General features: G+C 37.5%; 1 protein-coding gene across 2 annotated transcripts in view; it reads left to right on the forward strand.

Annotated features, from left to right (window-relative positions):
• CFAP299 (cilia and flagella associated protein 299) overlaps window positions 1-25,716 on the forward strand; it is a 697,792-nt gene that overhangs the window by 267,889 nt on the left and 404,187 nt on the right. For both annotated transcript variants that reach the window (XM_068975708.1, XM_068975709.1), the window contains exon 3: window positions 6,322-6,412. In XM_068975708.1, coding sequence (XP_068831809.1) covers window positions 6,322-6,412 — 91 coding nt within the window. The remainder of the gene's footprint in view (window positions 1-6,321; window positions 6,413-25,716) is intronic.

Below are 25,716 nucleotides of genomic sequence, written 5' to 3' on the forward strand. Positions count from 1 at the left end.
TTATATCCTGCAACTTTACCATATTCATTGATTAGCTCTAGTAATTTCCTGGTGGAGTCGTTAGGGTTTTCTATGTAGAGGATCATGTCATCTGCAAACAGTGAGAGTTTTACTTCTTCTTTTCCAATTTGGATTCCTTTTATTTCTTAGAAAAGTACAACTTTCCAAAACTGAACCAGGAAGAAATAGAAAATCTTAACAGACCCATCACAAGCATGGAAATTGAAACTGTAATCAGAAATCTTTCAGCAAACAAAAGCCCAGGTCCAGATGGCTTCACAGCTGAATTCTACCAAGAATTTAGAGAAGAGCTAACATCTATCCTACTCAAACTCTTCCAGAAAATTGCAGAGGAAGGTAAACTTCCAAACTCATTCTATGAGGCCACCATCACCCTAATACCAAAACCTGACAAAGATGCCATCAAAAAAACTATAGGCCAATATCACTGATGAACATAGATGCAAAAATCCTTAACAAAATTCCAGCAACCAGAATCCAACAACACATTAAAAAGATCATACACCATGACCAAGTGGGCTTTATCCCAGGGATGCAAGGATTCTTCAATATCCACAAATCAATAAATGTAATACACCACATTAACAAATTGAAAAATAAAAGCCATATGATTGGAGGAGAAGGGTATGACAAAGGATGAGATGGTTGGATGGCATCAAAAAAAAAAAAAAAAGCCATATGATTACCTCAATAGATGCAGAGAAAGTCTTCGACGAAATTCAATATCCATTTATGATAAAAACTCTCCAGAAAGCAAGAATAGAAGGAACATACCTCAACATAATAAAAGCTATATATGACAAACCCACAGCAAACATTATCCTCAATGGTGAGAAATTGAAAGCATTTCCTCTAAAGTCAGGGACAAGACAAGGTGGCCACTTTCACCATTACTATTCAACATAGTTTTGGAAGTTTTGGCCACAGCAATCAGACCACCCCAGTATTCTTGCCTGGAGAACTCCATGAACAAAAGAGCCTGGAGGGCTATAGTCCATGGGGTCACAAAGAGTTGGACATGACTGAGATGCTAACACTTTAGAACCAATACAGTACTGTGAAGTAATTAACCCCCAATTAAAATAAATAAATTTATATTAAAAAAGATGATAAGAAAAAAATAATTGAAAACCCCAAAAGTGACAGTGACTGAAACCAATTATAGACTCTTTTTATTTAGTCTTATATTCCAGAGGTTTTTCATGTCTGATAAATCTGGGAATAAATTTGATCTTCCTTGACACTTGCATAAACATCTATTCCTAGGAACAATAAAAATTCAGTAAAACAGTAAGTTTCAAAATATGTAATAAAATCAACAATTCACAAAATGATATTGATACCATATATACTTTTATGGGTACATAAGTATATGCATAAACAACTGAAAATAACTGAAGGCTGTGTGCAAATGATAATGATGGTTACTTTGGATGTTTAGAGTCGAGATTGGTAATCTGATTGGACTTTATCTGTAATGTTCTAAGGATTTACAACAAAATAAGGTGTTTTGGGGGATAGGAAAAGTGGGGAGTAGACTTACTATGCCGAAATCTTTAGGACTGCTGTGATTTTTTTTTTCCCCTCCCGGTTATGTTGCCCTCTGAGATTCCAAAACTCCCCACAGACCTGCCAGTGAAAGGGTGTCCTGCTGTTTGGAAACTTCTCCTCCTTCACGACTCCGTCCCCAGCATGGGTCTCTGTCCCTAACTCTCCTGTCTCTCTTTTTGTCTTTTACATTTTGTCCTACTTCCTTTTGAAGAGGATGGGCTGCCTTTCTGGGTGCCTGGTGTCCTCTGCCAGTGTTCAGAAGTTGTTTTGTGGAAGTTTGTCTGCATTCAAATGATCTCTTGATGAATTGGGAGAAAGTGGTCTCCCCATCCTATTCCTCTACCATCTTTGGACTGCCCCCTAAAGTAATTAAAAAAAATTTATTTTATTGTGGTAAAATTCACATGATATGAAACATACTATTTTGACTATATTTAACTGTGTGGTTCAGTGGCACTATGTACATTCCTGTTGCTGTGTAGCTCTCACCAATCATCATTTCCCAAATTTTTCACCTTGCTAAACTGAAACTCTGTCCCCATTAAACACTAACTCCCCATTCCCCCTCCTTCCCCTCTGACCCCTTGACCCCTGTCATCTACTATTGCACTTTCTGATTCTATTAACTTGACTATTCTAGGTATCTTGTACAAGTGGGATCAAACAATATTTGTTGCTCTGCAGTATCTTAACTGTATAACCATCGTATCAATTATAGATTTTGTTTGTGAACAATAGAAACCAATTCCAATGGACTAAATCAAAAAGGGGGTTTACTGGAGGGACACTGATTATTGTAGATTTGAGGAAAAAGTTGAATGATGAGGCTGTCTAGTAGGAATTAAGGACAGCTTAATTCAGCTTAATACAACTCCAGTTTCTTCACAACCTTGGATCTCTCTCTTTATGATATGCATTCCCATGAGGTGACATGACATTGGGTAAGTCTGAGGCGTATTTACCAGCTGAGGTAAGAGTTGTGAGTGAGTGGGTACCATTGACTGTGTCACCAGAGCAAAGAATGTGAGCAGGACCATTTTCCAAATAAAAAATGTGTGTGTGCTCAGCTGCTCAGTCATGTCTTGACTCTTTGTGACCCATGGACAGTAGCCCGCCAGGCTCCTCTGCTCATGGAATTTTCCAGGAAAAAATACTCAGTAGAGTGCCACTCCCTTCTCCAGGGGATCTTCTTGATCCAGGGATCAAACCCACGTCTCTTAACATCTCCAACATTGCCAGGCAGATTTTTTTTTTTTACCACTAGTGACACCTGGGAAGCCCTCCAAATAAAAATTAGGGTACTGTTTTCAAAAAAAATGCAAAGGGTTGTCAGGAAGGGAAAACCAACAAGTGTCTATAGCTATCACAGAAGAACACACACCGAAGTCTATCTCGTTTCTTCAACCATAGTTTTTAGGTGTTCTGTGGGTCTGCGGAAAGATATTCTGCTGTGGAGCTAAGTTTAGTGATCACACTGTCCAAAAGTGTCTTTATTTGGTTAAAATGCAATCAACTACATGAACACATTTTCTGTACCTTTAAATTTTGCTCAGAAATTGTTTTCTTTATTGCTCTTGTTTACTGAGCTATCTTTGGTTATGCTGTTGAAGGCAATGGGTACATGTGATACTGTTTACAAATATTTACTACTTTTCCTTAGGCAGGATTATCCTTTTCCATTCTGTTGATTTCAGGCATGGCACTTGCTTTCTCCAATAAAATGGAGTGGAAGTGACATGAGTCTCTTACAAGCCGATGTTCTAAGAGCTAGCAAGTGATGGTGTTTCTTCCGCACAGTAACAAAGATGTTTCAAATAGAGGTTATTTTCAGGAGCCTCCCAGTACATCACTCCAAGGTGAAGAGCCACAATCAACCTGCTGTGGATGCACAGCTTTTTGAGAAATAATCATTTGTAATTTTCAACCACAGAGATTTGGGGTATTTGTTACCATAGTATAAGCTAACCAGTCCTGACTGAAGCACTTGTAGAACTAATTCTCTGTTGAGACTTCACAGATAATTTCTAACTCATTGTGGTTTTAAATATTCCCTATCATTAGTAGGAAATTAGGTAGAAAGCGATGAGGTGAAGAGAAGATTATTTTGTGAGCATTGAAGCAATATTTCTCTCTGGGCAAGCTTCTGACAAAATAAATTGAATATTTTGGAGATTTAATGTCAGAAATACATAGGTGTATTATAATATGGAAGACTTACTTTTAAACAGAGCAACAGATTGAGAAATTTCTCAAACACATGATTCTCTCCATTAGTACCGATTAGTAGTTATTTTTATGTATAGTTAGATGTCTGGTGGCCCAGGGGTAAAGAATTTACCTGCTAATGCAGGAGATTTAGGAGACATTGATTTGATCACTGGGTTGGGAAGATCCCCTGGAATAGAAAACGGCAACCCACTGCAGTATTCTTGCCTGGGAAATTCCGTGGACAGAGAAGCCTGGTGGGGTACAGTGCGTCGGTACAGTTGCAAAGTATTAGACATGACTGAGTGACTGAGCATGCACACACACAGGTGTTTTGATTATTAGTTGATATTGATACTATGCGTGTGTGCATCCTAAGTCACTTCAGTCATGTCTGACTGTGACCCCATGCACTATAGCCCACCAGCCTCCTTTATTCACGAGATTCTCCAGGCAAGAATATTGGAGTGGATTGCCAGGCTCTCCTCCACGGGATTTTCCCAACCCAGGGATCGAACCTACTTCTCTTACATATCCTACACTGGTGAGTTCTTTACCACTAGCATCACCTGGGGAGTCCATTGATACTATAAGCCGAGGCATATAAAACTAGTAAAGAAGAAGCTGGCAAGTTATGATTAGTTTAATAAGTTGCATGTATTGTTCAACAAAATAATCATTAGGTTGCATGCTGTATATGCCCATATTGATTTAAAGAAACCTGGTAATAATCTCTCTTTAACTTTTTAGAAAAAGAAATCCCGGGTCTATTTCCCTATTAATATTTCCCAAATCTACCTCTTATTCTTGCCACCGCTGCTTTAAGTCACGTCTTCATTATCTCTTACCAAAGCTCTCTAATTAATATTTCCAGTGTGCTTCTCCTCCAGGTTATGTTTATCACAACCACTGGATGCTATAACTAAAATACAACATTGACCATCTTATTCCCTTGCGTATGACCGTTGTGGTTCAACATCTAGAAGACAAGGTTCAGGTTTCTTAATGTAGCATACAAGGGCTTCCTGGAAAGGCAGCACAGCCTGTTGGTTATGAGAATGAGTTTTAGAACCACACATCCTGGGTTTGAAAATAGATCTGCTCTAAGTAGCTGAGTGACTTTTACTAAATATTTACAATAGTATGTCTATAAAAATGTTAGCTTTTGTTAATTTTATATGGTTTCTCCCTTACTTCCTGTACTTACTCTCTGATCTTTTTTTTATAATTACCCAAGGGTAATGATTACCCAATTAATTTTTTAATAATTACTCAATGCTTTCCTGGTGGCTCAGACAGTAAAGAGTCTACCTGCAATGTGGGAGATCTGGGCTCGATCCCTGGGTTGGGAAGATCCCCTGGAGAAGGAAATGGTAACCCACTCCAGTATTCTTGCCTGGAGAATTCTGTGGACAGAGGAGCCTGGGAGGCTGCGGTCCATAGGGTCACAAAGAGTCAGGCATGACTGAGCGACTAACTTCCATTTTCAAGGGTACTTGGCAGATTTTCATCTCTATTCTTGAATTCCTTTGTAATTACTCATAACTCTTTCCCTCTTCCAATACCCCTACCCTCAAACTGGCTAATGCTGTCTCATCTTTTAATGTTTAGTTCAATGATAGCTTTAAAGCTTAAGTTGACTTTTCTTCAAATACCTAGGATATTTCTCTTGTGAACTCAAAATCCATCCATATCTCTATTATTATACTTATCACACAGTATGATATTATAATGTTTCTGTATCTACTGACTTCTATGAGACCACAGGCAACTTGAGAGCAGGAATCATATCTCATTAACTTGTCCTTTGTATAGTTCCTGGTTCATAGTAGACACACAGTAGAAATGTTTGTTGAATATATAGAATATTGCCAAATAAAGAAAGGATGATTATTTTGTAATCACTTTTGAACTCACTGTTTATTTTGTGGTTTGGTGTTGCTTGATCAAGATCATTGTGATAAATTTCCTTTAAAATTTATTTCCAGAGAAAGTCATTTCTCTCTTGAATTCTTAATACTTTCTTTTATCTGACAAGGATAACCTAGTTTCCTGTCTTGCCTTGAGTATCTCCACTCATAGAGCTAAAATAGTGTCCTATTCCTGTAACTGAATTGGGCTAAGTGGCTGATATTTTATGTTTATTATATTAAATAAATTGTGCTTAAATTACAGTCCATTTTAAATTATTGTGGGTAGTGAGGAGAATACATAGTTTGAAATTCAATGACATGATAAAAAGAATAAAATGGACATGTAAGTGCAATTAACTGTATCTGGAATGAGTATTGATATTATTTATAATCTTGATTCCAATTATTTTAAAATAAAGACTCTATAACTGTATGAAATTAAATTTAAGAATCTGATAGTTTATTATAATTACATATGATTTATAATGATTGTGAATTGTGTATACTGTTTATATGTAGTTTTCGTGTTGAAGGAATTATCACTTGAAATAAAAAGGTTGCTTTTTTGTACCAAGAATATTTTCAATATATTTGTTTAGCTAATATAACTGGAGATGGGCTTTTTTTCTAGGACACTAACAAGTGCTGGTAAAGACCTACACGATAATTTTCTGAAGGCTCTGGCAGCGAGAGAAGAAGACAATCGCAGTGGAAAAGTGAGCGTGAGTGCATTTCATTCAGAGATTAAAAACGTATACCTTAAAGGCACATTAGTATATAATGTCTAGTTAGTTGATAATTTAATTTTAAATACTGCCTCTGAAAGGTAATTCATGAGGGATATAACAGAGCTCTTTATTATTGGAATATATTATAGGAATATATGTGGGAAAATTATGTCAGTTTATATCTGTAGAAATAGCTACATGGTGAAAAATATTAGTGTCATTCTGCATATTTGCTGTGGAGAAAATGCCTATATGTGGCAGAAAATGCCTATATATGGTTGTCATCTCCAACTTTGTGCTACTGCTATATTGAAACTTCTTGCTTCTTTTCAGCCCCATCTCTTAGTACACTTCTCCGAGTCATTTTATACACTCACCTTGAAGATTTTCCCACTGTGTACCTGATTTCATTCTGTCTCTAGAAGATAGAGTCTTCCGTATAGTCCTACTCTGGGAGGTATGCTAGAAACCACATAATGGAGAGAGATGATTTTGAGTTATCCAAGGGGGATATGCTCTTGCTTTATTAAAACTTGTGCTAAATTAGATATTTAAAATTGCTAATATTATTTGGAATGTTTACTTTCATGCTTTGCTAATATAATACTGGTAATAACAGTCTTCTGTATGTAAAAATAGACAAATATTTATGCTGAAACTGTAATGAGTGACTTACAGGAAAGGAATCAGAAGTAGCAGGATGCAAATTTTAGAGCAACAGAAAAATATGTTATAAGAGTGTCTATTTTTACCAAAGTTTTCTCAATTAAAAAAATTGTATTTTTCTATCGTGTCGCTTGAAGATGTCACATGCAGATAAAATCCTCAATGTACCTCAGAAAGAAAAAATATCATCTTTGGTTAGGTAATTGTATAGAATGATCCTGGACTTGAAATCAGGGAAAGTTTCTTGGTGGAAATGGGCTGAGTGAAATTCAAAAGAGGTGAGGTTGGAAATATGGGTGGACACTAGACTTGGAGGACTTTATAAATCACAACAGAAAAGTTGGAATTTATCTGCCCTTTTTGGAAAGAGCAGCTAGAAAGGAGGAAGACAGGTAGAAAAATGTGGTGTCATAGTAATCCATGGTAAGAACCTTAAAGAAAAAGCAAATGATCATCAGTGGTCAAGCAGGATAAGGTCTGGAAAAGGATCTGTTGTGTTTGGGAACATTCAGTTTATTTTTATTCACTTAATTTTTTTTTTAATATTTATTTTTACTTTATAATACTGTATTGGTTTTGCCATCCATTGACATGAATCAGCCACAGATGTACATGAGTTCCCCATCCTGAACCCCCCTCCCCAAAAAATACTTGACAAGAACAAATTCTATTCATAGTAAGGATAGAAGTCAGGTTTCTCAGGGTAGAAAAATGGCCCATGGTTAGGCAGTGGCACCAAAAAACACAAACAGCTTTAGAGACCCGAGGCTCATGTTTTGTTCTGAAATGGTCTAATGCCTCTCAAAAATGCCTTTTTAACCTTTCTATTCCACTGGTATTTCCTTTAACAATGAATAACAGCATCATTCACTCATTTACTCAATCAGAAGTATGTCAGTTATAATAAACTCTTAATTCTCTCTCACCCATGTTGAATGAGCTACTGCTGCTGCTGCTGCTAAGTCACTTCAGTCGTGTCCAACTCTGTGTGACCCCATAGATGGCAGCCTGGCAGGCTCCTCCGTCCTTGGGATTCTCCAGGCAAGCATGCTGGAGTGGATTACCATTTCCTTCTCCAATGCATGAAAGTGAAAAGTGAAAGTGAATTCGCTCAGTCGTGTCTGACTCTTCGCGACCCCATGGACTGCAGCCTACCAGGCTCCTCCATCCGTGGGAGTTTCCAGCCAAGAGTACTGAGTGGGGTGCCATTGCCTTCTCCTGAATGAACTACTAAGTTCTTTTAGATATGTCAAATTACATCAATTTTTACCATCTCAAATAGCATTTATCTAGATTCAAACCCCCATCACATCTTAAATATATTACTATAACAGCCTCTTAAATGATAACACCTGTTATCATTTTCTTGCCCAACTCTGATCTATTTTCCAATCTCATGCTTCTTATGCACCTGCTCAAGCCTGGAACTGTTTTAGTCTCTGGGACACTGGGACACTGAAGAATCTGTGACCTTAAAGCATTTCTATTCTCATGATAGAGAATAGGTGAGCAAAACAAAAATGGAATAGTTAATTTCAACTTTGGATGGGTGCTATGAAGAGCACAGAATTAGAATATCAGATATAGAGATTGAATAGACAGTGGTTGGATGCTTTAGCTACTTGTGTACAGGAAAATCACTTTAAGGAGGTTACAACTGTTGAGACTGGAATGAAATGAGTAAGATAGTCCTGGAATGTGAAGAGTGAGACATCCCAAAGAGATAAATACTTGAGAGGGTGCAATATATCTCATTAAGAAGGAACATGCATTAAAATCTCCCGAGATAACAGCAATCATGGCATAATAAAGAGATGATAAGAAAACTGAAATGACTGGAAGGCAGTTATTGAAGGAAATTATAAAGACAGATGAGGTCAGAGAGAAGGTCAGAAACTGGACCATACAGGTTATAAGGAATTTTTGCTTTATTCTTTTTTAATGTTTATATTTATTTTTTTATTACTGTGATAAGAAGTCGATGGATGGATGATCTTAAGTAGAGAAGTGACATGATCTGGCTTCCACTTTAGACTGACTTCACCACTGCTGTGTGCAGTAGGATAATATGGGGAAGTCAAGCAGAAGCAAGCAGAAAAGTTAGGGAGCTCTTATAGTCAATCAGCAAAAGAAGAAACTCTTAAAACGGCATGGTTGTAGTTGAGATGGAGGGAAGTTCATCTCAACTGAATCGTGTCTATGTTTTAGAGGCAAAGCAGACAGGACTCAGTGATGGTTTGGATGTGAAATCTTAAAGAAAGAGGAAATCAGGATGCCTTCTAGGTTTATCATTTGAACAGGCGGGGATGATGGTGGCATTTTGTGTGACTGGAGAACTTATTTCAGAAATCAATAATGAAATAGTTCTATTTTTCTACATTAATTTTGTGATGCCTATTAGATGCCCAAGTGGAGAAGTGGATTGGTCATTTACATATATTGGTTTGGAAATTGAGAGAAGTCTTGGCTAGCATATAAACCTGAAAGTTATCAACATCTAGTATTAGTCACTCAGTCGTGTCTGACTCTTTGAGACCCCATGGACTGTGACCTGCCAGCCTCCTCTGTTCATGAGATTTCCCAGGCTAAAATACTGGAGTGGGTTGCCATTTCCTTCTCCAGGGGATCTTCCCAATGCAGGGATCCAACCCAGGTCTCCTGCATTGCTGGCAGATTCTTTACAACATCTAAATGGTATGTAAAATCATGAACTTGCAAAAGTTAACCAGGAAGAGAGTATGGGTAAAAAGAGTGAGGTTCTATGACAGATTTTTAAGACACTCCGAAGTATAGAGATCTGAAATGTGTCAAAGAAGTAGCTAAGGAAACAGAAATAGCACGTAGGAGAAAAATCAGGTGAGAGCCATGCTGTGGAAAAAAAAAAAAACCTCCAAGGAAATAATGCTCAGCAAGGCAATTGCTGCTGAGAGGCTACATAAGAGGATGTATCAATTTTCCAGTGCTGCCATAGGAAATTACCATAACCCAAGCGGCTTAAAACAACAGAAATTTGTTCTCTCACAGTTCTGAAGGCCAGAAGTCTGAAATCACAGTGTCAGCAGAAACATTCTGAAGGGTCTAGGGAAGAATCTGTTCCATTCCTTTCTCAGCTTCTGGTGTTGCTGGCAATCATTGGTATACTTTGGTCTGTAGAGAATCACTTTGATCTCTGCTACTGTCATCACAGGACATTTCTCCTTGTGTACCTGTGTTTGGGTCTTCTGTTCTCATAGAGGCACCAGTCATATGGGATTAGCACCCCCCTACCCTGAATAGGACTTCATATTAATTTCATTATGTCTACAAAAAACCTATTTCCAAATAAGGTTGTCCTGACAGGTACTAGAGGTTAAGATCTCAACATATCTTTTGAGGGGGACAGAATTCAATCCATGAAAAATCCAATCAATTCAACAGATAAAGTTTGCTGTTGTTTTTGGGTAGGTAAATATCATGGATTGTGCTGGCAAGGGCAGTTTCAGTGGAAGACTGTGGTTAAGTGTCTCCTTGGAGTAGGTAAAGAAAAAGGTGTATGGGTGAAGATAAGGAAGATCAACTGTTTTTGAGGATTTCTGTAGTGAAGTATCACTTAGATATTGATTGATAACTGGTACAGGATCAAGAGTCCAGGAAATTTGTTTTATTATGCTTTAAAAGCAGAGACATTACTTTGCCAACTAAGGTCCGTCTAGTCAAGGCTATGGTTTTTCCAGTAGTCATGTATGGATGTGAGAGTTGGACTATGAAGAAAGCTGAGCTCTGAAGAATTGATGCTTTTGAACTGTGATGTTGGAGAAGACTCTTTGAGAGTCCTTTGGACTGTAAGGAGATCCAACCAGTCCATTCTAAAGGAGATCAGCCCCGGGTGTTCTTTGAAAGGAATGATGCTGAAGCTGAAACTCCAGTACTTTGGCCACCTCATGCAAAGAGTTGACTCATTGGAAAAGACTCTGATGCTGGGAGGGATTGGGGGCAGGAGGAGAAGGGGACAACAGAGGATGAGATGGCTGGATGGCATCACCGACTCGATGGACATGAGTCTGCGTGAACTCTAGGAGTTGGTGATGGACAAGGAGGCCTGGTGTGCTGCGATTCATGGGGTCGCAAAGGATCGGACACGACTGAGTGACTGAATTGAACTGAGCTGAACTGAAGATGGGTCATTGTTGTTGTTGTTCAGTCACTAAGTTGTACCCGACTCTTTGCGGCCCCATGGATTGTAGCACGCCAGGCTTCCCCGTCCTTAACCATGTGCCAGAGATTGCTCAAACTCATGTCCATCGAGTCAGTGATGCCATCCAACCATCTCATCCTCTGTTGTCCCCTTGTCCTTTGGCCTTCAATAGTTCCCAGCATCAGGGTCTTTTCCAACAAGACGGCTCTTCCCATCAGGTGGCCAAAGTGTTTATTAACCAAGTTTACATCAATGGGAATGACCCATAGAGAGAGTGTTGATGCTGTAGAGGACGGAGGGGAACTTTGCTGGAGGAATGGGATTCAGAACGCAAGGAAAGGGCTTGCCTTTGAGAGGGGAAGAGGCCACTCATGGGAGGGATAAAGGAATCTATAGGTTTATCTACTAGGTAGACTGGTGAATTTGGATTTGGGAAAATGAGATAACTCTTCTGGGAGTTTATCTATTTTTTTGACATTGCTTCTAAATGACCTTTAATTACATCAGTATAGGGTGTTTTTTGTGTTTTTTTTTTTCTCCCCCTTAGAAAAACATCCTAAATTTAACTTTTTTGAGTCATTTAATGTTTGGTAGGCTGTCATTGATTTGGAAACTAGCATTTTTTTTAGACTTGCTGCTGACTCTGAAAATAACATGTGGTCATTTATTTGGACCTTTGACTTTGTGATACTATTATAATCAGCAGAATGCATGTCATTGTATCAAGGGCAGCATTTAAGGCTTAACTTTGTATCTAGTCTTGTCTTAATGAAGACTCCAAATTGTTTTAGAGCAAACTATTTACAACAGAATACAGTATGTTTTAGAAAGATCTAATTATCAATATTAGGATCATAAGCTTACTTAAAAGCCATTTACTAAATGGATATGCTTTAAAAAAGTAATCCTATAAAATATACAATATTCATGAGATTTGAATCTATATTAATTTGCTGTCAGCAGAAATTATATGTGAATTTTATGAGGTCTGAACTCTCCAAGGGAAATGACTATTTCCTGAGCATTGAGATTTCTCTGCATAATGCATAGATACAAAATATATGGAGAACTTCATCTCAGGGGCACATTTGCTACTCTTTTTGTTCCATCTTATTGAAAGTAAATAGTAAAAAAATTATGATATAGTTTTAGAACTGGCATAGTTGACCTGCATGGCCTAATAAGGTTTGAAGCTCTAATTTTGTAGCAATTTACCCAGGTAATTTTCTTTAAATGTAGCTGGGAAATTAGAAGAAGATGGGATTTACTTTCCCACACTCATAACTTCTGAGTATGTTTTTAAGTTTGGTGATCCCAAGTTTGAAATGCTATTTAGTGTAATTGGATCTTTTTCTGAGTGTCCTGTTTCTTCCTCTGGTCAACTAATTGCAAATGTGATTTATTAGTTTTTTTTTTTTTTTTTAATTTTTATGCTTTGAGTTGACACTGCTATAGAGCCTGGAATTTAGAAAAGCAGGCCTCCTCTCAGTCCCCCATCCCCAGGAGCCCCCACCTAATACTTTCAATGTGTAAGTTATAGGGTTATTTGCTTATTATACACATTTATACAATCCCCACAAAGCTGCTGCCTGGGGATGTAGTCTTGGGCTATGCCCTGGAAGAGAATAGGGTTTTACGAAAATTAAAAGTACATAGAGCTGCTATTTAAAGACTAAAATTTCTTGAAAATGTACTTCCTTTAAAGCTTTTAGTGGTTCAGATGTTTTAGATATTGATATTATTTCTATAAGTCCCTTTTAAAAGAAATGTGATAAGCCAGAGGTAACTCAGTTGAATTCAAGACTTAGTATTATTTCATAGTTACCTCTGAATGTTGTATATAATGCTTGCAAAATACTATGTATGTATAGTATCTGAATATGTATATATATATATATATAAACATATACAAATACCATGTATAAGTATATATATATATACATATATATAGGTATGTATGCATAAGCCCACATTATTTTACATCTTTTCCAAAATACTCAATTTTAAATTACTATGATGCTTCATTTTCTTTAGACAAAACATTGAGCCTTATGTGTAATTCATGTACAAAAATGTTTGAAATAATTTTGTAGTACTTCAAATGACAGGTATCATGAGTATTTTTTCCTAGTAACAGAGTATTTAATTATATTTTAAAGGTGAGCTATTCATATAAGAAAACATTTCTACCTCATGCCTCATAAATTTCAGATTTAAAACTTCTTTGAAGACTAAAATAGCTAGCCATTTTTTTCTCATTTGTAAGCAGATTTATTGTTTCCTGAGAAGGTGTAATTTTCTGATTGCTCCATCTATGAAGTGTTTAACACTCCCCACAATGAGGCATTTATTAAGAGTATAACAAGCGCTTAGAAAGCACATTAAACAGCTCTGGTTCTAGATGTCCCGAAACTCAGGTCAGAAGCAAATCATAGTGATGCTGGTGGACATAAAAAGTTCTCAGAAAGCTGAACACATTGTGTAAACATATGTTGTTGTTGTTGTTGTTGTTCAGTTGCTCAGCTGTGTTTGACCCTTTGTGACCCCATGAACTGTAGCATGCCAGGCTTCCCTGTCCTTTACCATCTCCTGGAGCTTGCTCAAACTCATGTCCATTGAGTCGATGATGCCATCCAACCATCTCATACTCTGTAGTCCCCTTCTCCTCCTGCACTCAATCTTTCCCAGCAACAGGGTCTTTTCTAATGAGCTGGCTCTTCACATTAGGTGGTCAAATTATTGGAGTTTCAGCATCGGTCCTTCTAATGAATATTCAGGATTGATTTCCTTTAGGATTGATTAGTGAACATATGAGATACAGCAAAATGCATTTTCTCAGAAAAATCAGTGGAAATATTAAATAATTAAATATTTCAATGAGAATGAGATTAAAGGTATTTTATTTTATTCTTTGCAATTTCCGGAAATATCATAATCAAATGGTTGACTTTTTACAGAGGATGCTTGAATGAAGGTGTAACATCTTGAGAGCATTTCATGTCCATGATAGAGACTAATAAAAATACTTGAGGTCAAGATTTGATGATTTTACAAAGAAAATACTGGGCTTCCCTAGTGGCTCAGCAGTAAAGAATCCACTTGCAATGCAGGAGACATGGATTCAGTCCCTGGGTTGGGAAGATCCCCTGGAGAAGGAAAGGGCAACACACTCCAGTATTCTTGCCTGGGAAATCCCATGGACAGAGGAGCCTGGTGGGCTACAGTCCATGAGTTGCAAAGAGTTGAACATGAGTTAGCAACTAAACAACAACCACAGTAAAGAAAAGACTAGATAAACAACAGAGTGAAGAGGTAAAATGGATTATGCTGAGATGATAAGGTCTTCCTAAATTGCTTTGAGGTATTTATGTAGTTGATAAATCTTTTTTCTCTCCTATCTTGATATCTATGACATGATTATTGTGTGGTTTCCCAACTGTCTTCTGATTTTTGACCTCAGTCTCTTTCTTTCTTGGACTGACTACTGTATGTATCCATTTGAGCTCCATCTTTTTCACTATATACATTTCCCCTTGGTGAATCACCCAAACCCATGAACTCACTATGCTTCTTGCTATCTAAAAAGAGGCTTACCTCTGTTTGCTTCCTATCTATTTATTAATTTATTCAATTATTTATTGAATGGTGACAACTGGTTCTGCAGAAGGCCTTGTATCAGCTTCTGAGGAGACAGTGGATGGCAAGTGCCTTAAGGAGTTTAGAGTTGCTTGAAAAATAAAGTGTATGATTCAGTAAACATACAGATAAAGCAAAATTGCAAGTGTGATAAGTGCTATTGATATGAATGAAAACCACAACAAGTTCTGGTTGCGTTTAAGTGGGTTGAGAAATGATATGATCAGATTTTCAGACAAAAAAGATCAGTGTGCTTTCAATATAGAAAATAAATGATAGAAAGCATAAAGCAGTTGCTTTAATTTTTGCAATACGATAAATGCATTTCAAGAGCCAATAAGAGAAGATGAGATGGTAGCCTGGACCAGGAAGATGACAGGGAAGATGAAGAAGATTTGAGAGTTATTTAGAAGGTAAACTGGGCAGAAATTGGTAACAGGATATTGCTAACGAGGGGACTGAGAGGGAGTGGCCATGGATATTGGCCTTCACAGTTGGATAGAAGGTGCTACTGCTCTTTGGGACATGGGACACTCTAAGATTGTGAATGGGGTACAGACATCATGGATCTGATTTTGGATATACATCTTTGATGAAAGACATTGTTTAGGTGTTAAGCAGAGAGCTGGAGAAGAAGAATTCTTGGACTCTATTCCAATGTTTATCTCCACATTTTGCTATACCTCAAAATACTTCATTTAATCTGCTACTGCTACTGCTACTGCTAAGTCACTTCAGTCATGTCCGACTCTGTGTGACCCCATAGATGGGAGCCCACTAGGCTCCCCCATCCCTGGGATTCTCCAGGGAAGAATACTGGAGTGGGTTGCCATTTCCTTCTCCAATGCATTAAAGTGAAAAGTGAGAAAGAAGTCGCTCAGTCCTGTCCGACTCTTAGCAACCCCATGGACTGCAGCCTACCAGGCTCCTCCGTCCATGGGATTTTCCAGGCAAGAGTACTGGAGTGGGATGCCATTGCTACTAAACCAAATTTCTGTTCTTCTTCCATTCCCCAGGTATCACATCCAGTTGGTGACCAAACCTGGTCAATTCTACCTTGTGTATATGTCTCAAATAAATGTGCGGGAGATGGCAGGAAAGCCAAAGAGGTCTGAGGACTCCATTGTGCTGTGCTCAGTAGTGTGGATAATGTCCTGAAGGTGATGGGTATCCCTGAAAGAATCTAGTCACAAATGGTCTGTGTGATCAGATGTGTACTTTAAGGGTACAGCAGGGGCAGTACATAAGATAAGTATATGTCTGTAGGGATAGAACGTGGAGGTCATTGTAGCATTACAGATAGATAATAAAAGACTGGAATAAAGAAATGACAAAATGAATAGTGAGAAAAAGATGGATTTGAGTAATTCAGGAGATAACTTTGTTTTGATAAGGAAATGGTGAGAGGGAGTTTTGAATACTATTCATGCATATATAAGCAGCTGATGATAATTTTATTAATGGGAAGAGGAGTGTGATCCTGGCTTTAGAGGTCTAAAGTTCCCAACTTACCACTTACCTAGTATTAACATTTGCAAAAGGACTATTAAGAGTACCCTCATCTTAATACCGGGGCCTCCCAGGTGGCGCTAGTGGTAAACACCCCTCCTGTCAATGCAGGAGACTCAGGCTTGATCCCTGGGTTGGGAAGATCCCCTGGAAAAGGAAATGGCAATCCAAAACTCCAGTATTGTTGCCTGGGGAATCTCATGGACAGTGGAGCCTGGTGGGCTTCAGTCCATAGGGTCGCACAGAGTCGGATGCAACTGGAGTGACTTAGCACGCATCTTAATATTGACTGAGTACTGAAAAGAAAATATAGGTTAAACATTTGGCACACTGCATGATAAAGTGAAGTGAAGTCACTCAGTCGTGTCCAACTCTTTGGGACCCCATGGACTGTGTAGCCTACCAGACCTCTCCGTCCATGGGATTTTCCAGGTAACAGTACTGAAGTGGGTTGCCATTTCCTTCTCCAGGAGATCTTCCCGATCCAGGTATTGAACCGGGGTCTTCTGCATTGTAGGCAGACACTTGACCGTCTGAGCCACCAGGGAAGTCTACACTGCATGATACATGATGACAATTTAGCAAATAATGTGATTTCTGTGATAAATTATAACATTCCTAGAGCTAAAATTATAAATAATATAGAAATTGTAGAAAGAATGAAAACTTTTGTTAAGTTTCTAAGATAAGTATTGAATAATTTTGAATCTTTCTTTAGAAAATATTGTAGAGAGCGTTCCTTGAGACCATACATACTTGCAGATTTTATTAGAAATCTAAAGATTGTTGGTCATTGGCAAGATATTATAGCAGTCAGAATATTTTCTAAAAGCCTTTATATTATAGATTTTTTAATGTTATAAGAAACCACAGTCCATTTCATTAGTTTTCTGCTGTGTGCAAACCACTTTGCTGCTTGCATAATATTTGCTATTTTCCAAAGACAAAAAGGACAGGCTGTCCCTGCAGGGTTTCTAATGTAATAGGATTATGTAACTCTTTTAAGTAGTGACATGGCAGGGTGGGGGTGGGTGACAGGAGTTGTTATTTTTTGAGATGATAGTAAACAAAGACTCCAGCATTTATTGATTCCACTAAAACAACAATAAAATAGTCCTTTCCTAATCAGAGACTGGTGAGGATTGAAATGGAGGGTCACACTCTGTTCTGGGTTGGGAAAGTGGAACCTGTTGACACTTATTTTCCCACTGAATGTTGACTGTGTAAACAGTTACATGGCTGACCCATTTGGGCTTTGAAATATGCATTATTGAAGCTGGTATAAAAGCACTACTTACAGATTTTCCTTCAGAGTCATTCAAAGAAACTACTGTATGTGGCTCAGGAAAACCTATGAATTAGGCAGTTCCTAATATACCCATTTCCTGTGTTGAAATCTCTATGAAACATAAGATTGCGTTGTATATGACCAGTAACATTGTGCTGACATGATCTTTTCCCTCCTTGCTGTTTTCCAGCTTCTATAAAATGTTCCCTTTCAGGAAAATGAAGGTATTATACAGATGTTTATTTCCTTTTTAATTGAATCCATGCTTGTCCACTAATAAACCCTATGGAAATTATATGACTCATACAGTCTTACCTTCATCTTAAACAAATTACATCAATGTTTGGAAAACAGAATGCACATCAACTTCCATGTCAATAAAAAAATGTATAGTCAAATAGATCTTTAATTTTTTATTTCCTGGATAAAAGTGTGATACAGAGGCAGTGAGAAATTCTAAAGAGTAGAGATTAGGGAGCCATATTCATCTGAGTTTGAGTCTTGGATTTCCTACTTCTTATACACTAAGTTCTTCAACTTTACAATCTGAGTTTATCCACCCACCCTATGGGGATCATAATTTTCATATAACTAAGATACTTCTAGAATAAAATTATAATGTGTTCTAATCTTTAGTATATGTTTTGTGTGTGTGTGTGTGTGTGTGTGTGTGTGTGTGTGTGTGTGTGCGTGCCCTCAATACTCATGTCCGAATCTGTGGTCCCATGGACTATAGCCCGTCAGGCTTCTCTGTCCATGGGACAGAGAAGAATACTGGGAGCAAGATTGCCATTTCCTACTCCAGGGGAATCTTCCTGACGCAGGGATTGAACCCACGTCTCTTGTGTCTCCTACATTGACAGGCAAGTTCTTTAACATTAGTGCTATCTGGGAAGCCAGGTGGATCACAACAAACTGGAAAATTATTAAAGAGATGGGAATACCAGACCACCTGACCTGTCTCCTGAGAAATCTGTATGCAGGTCAGGAAGCAACAGTTAGAACTAGACATGGAACAACAGACTGGTTCCAAATCAAGAAAGGAGTAAGTCAAGACTGTATGTTGTCACCCTGCTTTTTTAACTTATATGCAGAGTACATCATGCGAAATCCCAGGCTGGAAGAAGTGCAAGCTGGAATCAAGATTGCCAGGAGAAATATCAGTAACCTCAGATACACAGATGACACCACCCTTATGGCAGAAAGAGAACTAAAGAGCCTCTTGATGAAAGTGAAAGAGGAGTGTGAAAAAGTTGGCTTAAAACTCAGCATTCAGAAAACTAAGATCATGGCATCTGGTCCCATTACTTCATGGGAAATAGATGGGGAAACACTGGAAACAGTGACAGACTTTTTTCTGGACTCCCAAATCACTTCAGATGGTGACTGAAGGCATGAATTTAAAGGACGCTTGCTCCTTGGAAGAAATGCTATGACTAACCTGGACAGCATATTCAAAAGCAGAGGCATTACTTTGCCAACAAAGGTCCATCTAGTCAAAGCTATGGTTTTTCCAGTAGTCATGTATGGATGTGAGAGTTGGACTATAAAGAAAGCTAAGCACTGAAGAATTGATGCTTTTGAACTGTGGTGTTGGAGAAGACTCTTGAGAGTCCCTTGGATTTCAAGGAGATCCAACCAGTCCATTCTAAAGGAGATCAGTCCTGAGTGTTCATTGGAAGGACTGATGCTGAAGCTCCAATACTTTGACCACTTGATACAAAGAACCGGCTCATTAGAAAAGACCCTGATGCTGGAAAAGAATGAAGGCAGGAGGAGAAGGGGACGATAGAGAATGAGATGTTTGGATGGCATCACCGTTGCAATGGACATGAGTTTGAGTAGGCTCCAGGAGTTGGTGATGAACAGGGAAGCCTGGCGTGCTGCAGTCCATGAGGTTGCAGTCGGACACTACTGAGTGACTGAACTGAAGTGAAATAATATGTGTTGTGTTAGTTCATGTCCTCCAGACAACAGTTCCCAACGTTTTTGGCACCAAGGACAAATATTCCATGGACCAAGGTTGTAGTGGGGTGGATGGTTTCAGGATGATTAAAGCACATTACAGTTTTGTGCACTTTATTTTTTTTATTATTATTACATCAGCCCCGTTATACATCAGCTTTACCTCAGATCATCAGGCATTAGATCCTGAAGGCTGAGGACCCCTGCTGTAGAAGCAGAGTCTAAGATGCAGATTTTGGCGTATGTGATTTAGTGAGAAAGGTCTCTCATGTGAAACCTATTAAGGGAATGAGGGATGCATGATTGTATAGAGGAAAAAGAAGGCAGAAATGTGGTTTCATTGGAAATCTGGCCTCGGTCTGATCAGGCAGGGATCTCGGGAGCATGAATTGTATATCTGTTCTGCTTGAGATAAGAGGAATGTGCTTATATGTATACTGTCTGTCCCCTCTCCTGTCTCCATCCATTAATCCTCAGCTGTCACAGGGGTTGGGGGAGAGGGAAAGTGGCTCAAGTCACCTAAGGGCAGTCCTTTTCGAAGGGAATGCAGGTGTGAACCATTAGCCATTATCACATGCAGCATCTGTAGTTGAATGTACCAGCCTATGGAAAGGAATCTAGGAGGCACCCCACCAACATGTTCTGAAGATGCAAAAGTTTTTAGTTTCAGCCATATTTGAAAGAAAAGAATGCCCCTTTTCAATACTGTAATCTTATATAGGCAAAAATATTTTTTAAATAGTTAAATTCATCAATTATTTTTATATGAAAACTTAATTATATCTTTGTGTGTTCTCAGTTGCTCAGTCTAATATCCTCTTTTCATGTATTATACTGCGTAAGTCTCTTCACTTACAAATAATCGGAAGTCCAAACATGGTTTTGAGGTCCAGAAATGTTGTGTATGTTATAAACTTTCCCATTTAAATCTTATTTGCACTAGAACCTATTCCCATATAGAACAGGTACTATTTTGTTTGAATTGACATAATCAAGCCAGTGACTTGACTTACATGTGGATGTATGGCAAAACCAATACAATATTGTAAAGTAAAAATAAATAAATAAATAAATAAATTTTAAAAAACAAAAAAACAAACAAACAAAATTTAAAAAAAGAATGGGCAACCAGCACCATGTTTGAGGGTATGCACAAAAGACAGATATGTGAGTATAAGAAAAAAAGTCATCATAAAGAATGAAGATACAGTTTATTACTTAATAAACACTACCCATTTTCAGATCTAGTACAACATTTTTTGGATACTTCTGGTTGTGGAATATGAAAAAGAGTAAAGTTTATACAGAATCACCAAAATTTGAAAATGAATCTCTTTGCCGTATTATGGAGCTATTATTATAGCCCCGATATTCTATGCGAACAAGTTACCTTGGTTCTTTGTCTAATGGTGAAATGCAGTAGGATTGTTTAGACAGTAACAGAGGTCTGAATATCCTAAGATTGCATCACTTCTCTCCACAAATGAAAATAGAGTTAAAAATGGTTAAAAAAAAAAAAAAAGGTCGGGGCGGGGGGGCGTTGGGGAACACCAATATTCTAATAGCAAGTGCCTTGATGTGAAAGATTATGTGAATTTCCAAGTCCACAATCCCTTAGCTACCAAGGGTTTGTTACATGTACTTCAGAGAGAAATTTGGCAATATCTGGCAAAAATAAAGATGAGTACAAGCTTTAAACTAGTAGATATATATATCTAAGAGAAATTGTCAATAATCTTCATATATATTAGTATATATATATGAAGATAATTACTTCATATATATATGAAGATAATTACTCACAGTGCATTAAACCATTGCTCAGAATAGCAAAATGACCTAAATGTTCTTAAACCTGAGAATAAACTTGTGGTCTCTTTATGGAATGGGATACTGTACAGCATCAGTGTGAAAAACTAAGTGTATTCTGTATATCAACATGGAATCTTTTAAAAACATCATGTTAAAAAGACTGTTCTATACATCTGTGTCTCTTTTGCTGTCTCGCATACAGGGTTATCATTACCATCTTGCTAAATTCCATATATATGCGTTAGTATACTGTATTGGTGTTTTTCTTTCTGTCTTACTTCACTCTGTATAATCGGCTCCAGTTTCATCCACCTCATTAGAGGGTGGGATGATTTGGGAGAATGGCATTGAAACATGTATAATATCATATAAGAAATGAATCGCCAGTCTGGGTTCGATGCAGGATACAGGATGCTTGGGGCTGGTGCAATGGGATGACCCAGAGGGATGGTATGGGGAGGGAGGTGGGAGGGGGTTCAGGATTGGGAGTGGATTCATGTTGATGTATGGCAAAACCAATACAATATTGTAAAGTAATTAGCCTCCAATTAAAATACATAAATTTAATAAAAAAAAAAAACACAGGAATGTGTATGTAACCAGATAATTGATGCTGGGCATTGTGTGGGACTGTGACAGACTCCAAAAACAATTAAATCATTTTAAACTCATATTTTGGAAATGAAGAGACAATAGTGACAACTACCTATCTTGTAAGCAAGTTGAAACACAATAATGATGCAATTTGTTGCCAGTTTTCAGTGTGTAGTATCATATTACATGCCAGATGAATAAAAAACTAAATCATCAATGACATATAGAATAAATGATTGCACGTGTCATATTGTAACAATTGCTTTACATGGTTGATGCTTTCCTAAAGAGTTATATGATTGATGAGTTTGGGAAAATCAAACAAAATTTGATTAAATGTTTAGATAAATCCTTAAAAAAAAATCACATTAAGTTAAAAGAAAAAAGGTATGTTTCAGAGTGAGATGTGCAAGGTGACCTTCCCTCAGTCACTAACAAGCTCTGTTCCTTTCTATGTCTTAGTTTCCTTATCTGCCTATTGAACTAATAACAGTATCAGGTTAGTAGAATGGGTGTGAGAATTAAAGAAACTAACATAAGCTGGTAGCTCAGAGGTTAAAGCATCTGCCTGCAATGTGGGAGACCTGGGTTCGATCCCAGGGTTGGGAAGATCCCCTGGAGAAGGAAATGGCAACCCACTCCAGTATTCTTGCCTGGAGAATCCCATGGACGGAGGAGCCTGGTGGGCTACAGTCCACGGGGTCGCAAAGAGTCAGACACGAGTGAACAACTTCAATTTCAATTTCAAATTTCAACATAAGCAAAGTGCTTGGAACTCTATTTGGACAACAATAAATTATCAAGTGAAAGTGCAACAGCAGCAATTTATCAAGAAATACCATTATTACAAACATTTACATAAATTTTAAAAACATACAAAATAACTGATTTTTTTTAATGGATACACTCATGTTCTAATTTAGCTACATGGCGGCAATGTACACAAATCTTGGAAATTGTGCAAGGTAAGAGATGGTTGGAAAGAGGGAAGAATAATAGAATTAGAGAGCAGGCTTTATGTAATGCTTTATTTCTTTAAAATTTATGATGCCAGTATGGGTGAATGTAGATTTAAGCTTAACTGGATGTTGGCTAAGGGGTATTAGTTATGGTAGTTATATTAATAAACATCATGTTTATCTCTTTGCAATTTTTTATGCTTAAAATATTTAATAGTTATAAATATAAGCAAGAGATTGTGATATTTTTAGAAAAAAATTAAATTATTATGCTAGTAAAATTTTTATAGGGAAATAAACAAAAAATGCAGCCAAGAGGTCAAACATAAAGGACAAACTTTGGGGGGCAGCTCACAACAGTTCTTTTTCCTCTGGGAAGGGAGCCCAGATCCAGAAAAGGGCCCTCAGAGGCCACAGGGGTCCTGCTTTTTCCTGTCTATCCCAGATGATTTATTCATGTTGGGTCAGTAAGATTTATTCTGGTATGAAGTAATATTCAAGAAGATACACAGGCTAGCAGACACTGAAGCTAAAAGAGACAGTCTAACTCCAAATGCTGAGTTCTTGGAGTTGCCTATGGATTACTGTTGTGTTTTGAACATTCAGTCCTGCCTTTGAATCTGGGAGATATTGAAAGAGCATCCAACAAAACCTCCATTTTGCTTAGAGTTCAATTCTTGGCTCCCAGAAAAGAAATCTACAATCTTAAAATTAGTAGTTTATCTCTGATACAGACAGGGTAATCACTTAGCAGAATCCTTCTGTGGGCATAGATTATTTCCAGTTTCATCCAGAAGAGACTTCCAAAAGCATTTTCAGAGTCGGAATCTATGGATTCATACTCTGTCCAACTCTTTGTGACCCCATGTACTGTAGCCCCCCAGGCTCTCTGCCCATGGAATTCTCCAGGCAAGGATACTGGAGTGAATAGCCATTTCCTTCTCCAGGAGATCTTCCCACCCAGGGATTGAACGTGGGTCTCCTGCATTGCAAGCAGATTCTTTACCATATGAGCCACCACAGGAACTTCAATAAAGCTATTACTTCCTCTAAATTCAATTCTGTGAACTTAATTTGTCACACAGCAATTCAAAGGTAAATTGCTACAAATTTTTTTGAGATATGCAATGTAAAATGTGTAGCAAAATGTAAACTTAATGGATGCGCCAATTGTGATGATATACCTAAGAGCTTTTATTTTTTTAATGTTTTCTGTTAATGAAATTAACATAGACTTTTAATGAAATTATTAACATAAATATTTATGTTAATGAAATTATTAACAAACATTTATGTTAATGAAATTATTAACATAACAGAGGATTAGATGGTGGGTTGGCATCAATGACTGATGGACATGAGTTTGAGCAAGCTCTGGGAGTTGGTGATGGACAGGGAAGCCTGGTGTGACTCAGTCCATGGGGTCGCAGAGTCAGACATGATTGAGCAACTGAACTGAACTGAATGAAATTATAAATCTGTTATAACTGAGAAAATGTTTACATATTGTTTTGTATTTGGACATGTGCAATGGAAGCCAAGTATATTCATGAGGCTATTTGACAATTGATACAACATATAATAATAGTTCTTTCTTCAAATCCATAAATTTTGAGGAAAAACTTGTTAAAATTAACAAACAGGATGATTTTCATAACATGAGTGATACAAAACAATGGGAACTATCTGTGAACAGATAGTTTCACTTTCTGAAATTAACAGATCTCATAAAGAAGTTTCTACTGAGAATCAGCTGTCAGGAAAGAGGTTGACTGTATGTAGTTTATTAAATAATAGAGCTTCTTCAAAACGATAAAAGAGATACAACAAAGATTACTCTTTAAAATTTATTAACATTTTTTGCTCAACCTAATTTGAAAAAAGTGATGGTGAATTTGAAAGTTACAATCTAATGTTTGTGCTATCAGAAGAAAATGATATCATATTTAAAGCATTTTTTTCTTTTGATTTTTCAACTGAATATAATTTAGCACTTTAAGAGAATAGTAGATAGGCTCTCAACAAGACTTTGATCACAAACAAATTTAGCAATCATGCTAATTTCTGTTTTCCTCCTTAACTCCAGTATGTGGTGAATTAAGTGCTCTTCTTTTTTCTCACTTTCTCTGGAGCAGGGAAGGGTTATAGCTGTACACACGTGACAAAGTTATGTTTCTTTAGATGAGGAAAGCAGTGCAGTGTCGTCTGGTGCTCTTCTTTGGACCCTTTACAGGTCTGACCAGTGCTGGTCTTTATATTTAAGTTTCAAGGAGTGGGACGTGATCTGAACCAATGTCTTCATTAAATCCAAGATAGCAAAAATACCTGCTTCCTTTGGCATGGATTGTGGTGGGGGGGCGGGGCTCAAATAAAATACATTCTTACTCAACTTTAATTCTTGAGTGTTGGAGGAAAACTCTCGAAAGGGTCAGTTTATCTGTCATTTTTTTTTTTTAATGTAGCCTTGTTCCTCTTCATATAGATAGAGGCTTTGACTGTTTTTAGATTACAGTTATATTTAAGATAATTGTCTTCTATTGACTGCTCACTTATTGTTGGCACTTGTAATTTGTCAAATTTATTAGCATAAGCTGATTCATAATACTCCTTGATCATTTTATCGTTTGTAAGATCTGGAGTGATAGCCACTCTCATTTCTGATACTGTTGATTTCTGTCTTCTCTGTTTTCCTGAG

This window comes from Capricornis sumatraensis, chromosome 7 (genome assembly GCF_032405125.1).
Source record: "Capricornis sumatraensis isolate serow.1 chromosome 7, serow.2, whole genome shotgun sequence".
Lineage (NCBI taxonomy): Eukaryota > Metazoa > Chordata > Mammalia > Artiodactyla > Bovidae > Capricornis > Capricornis sumatraensis.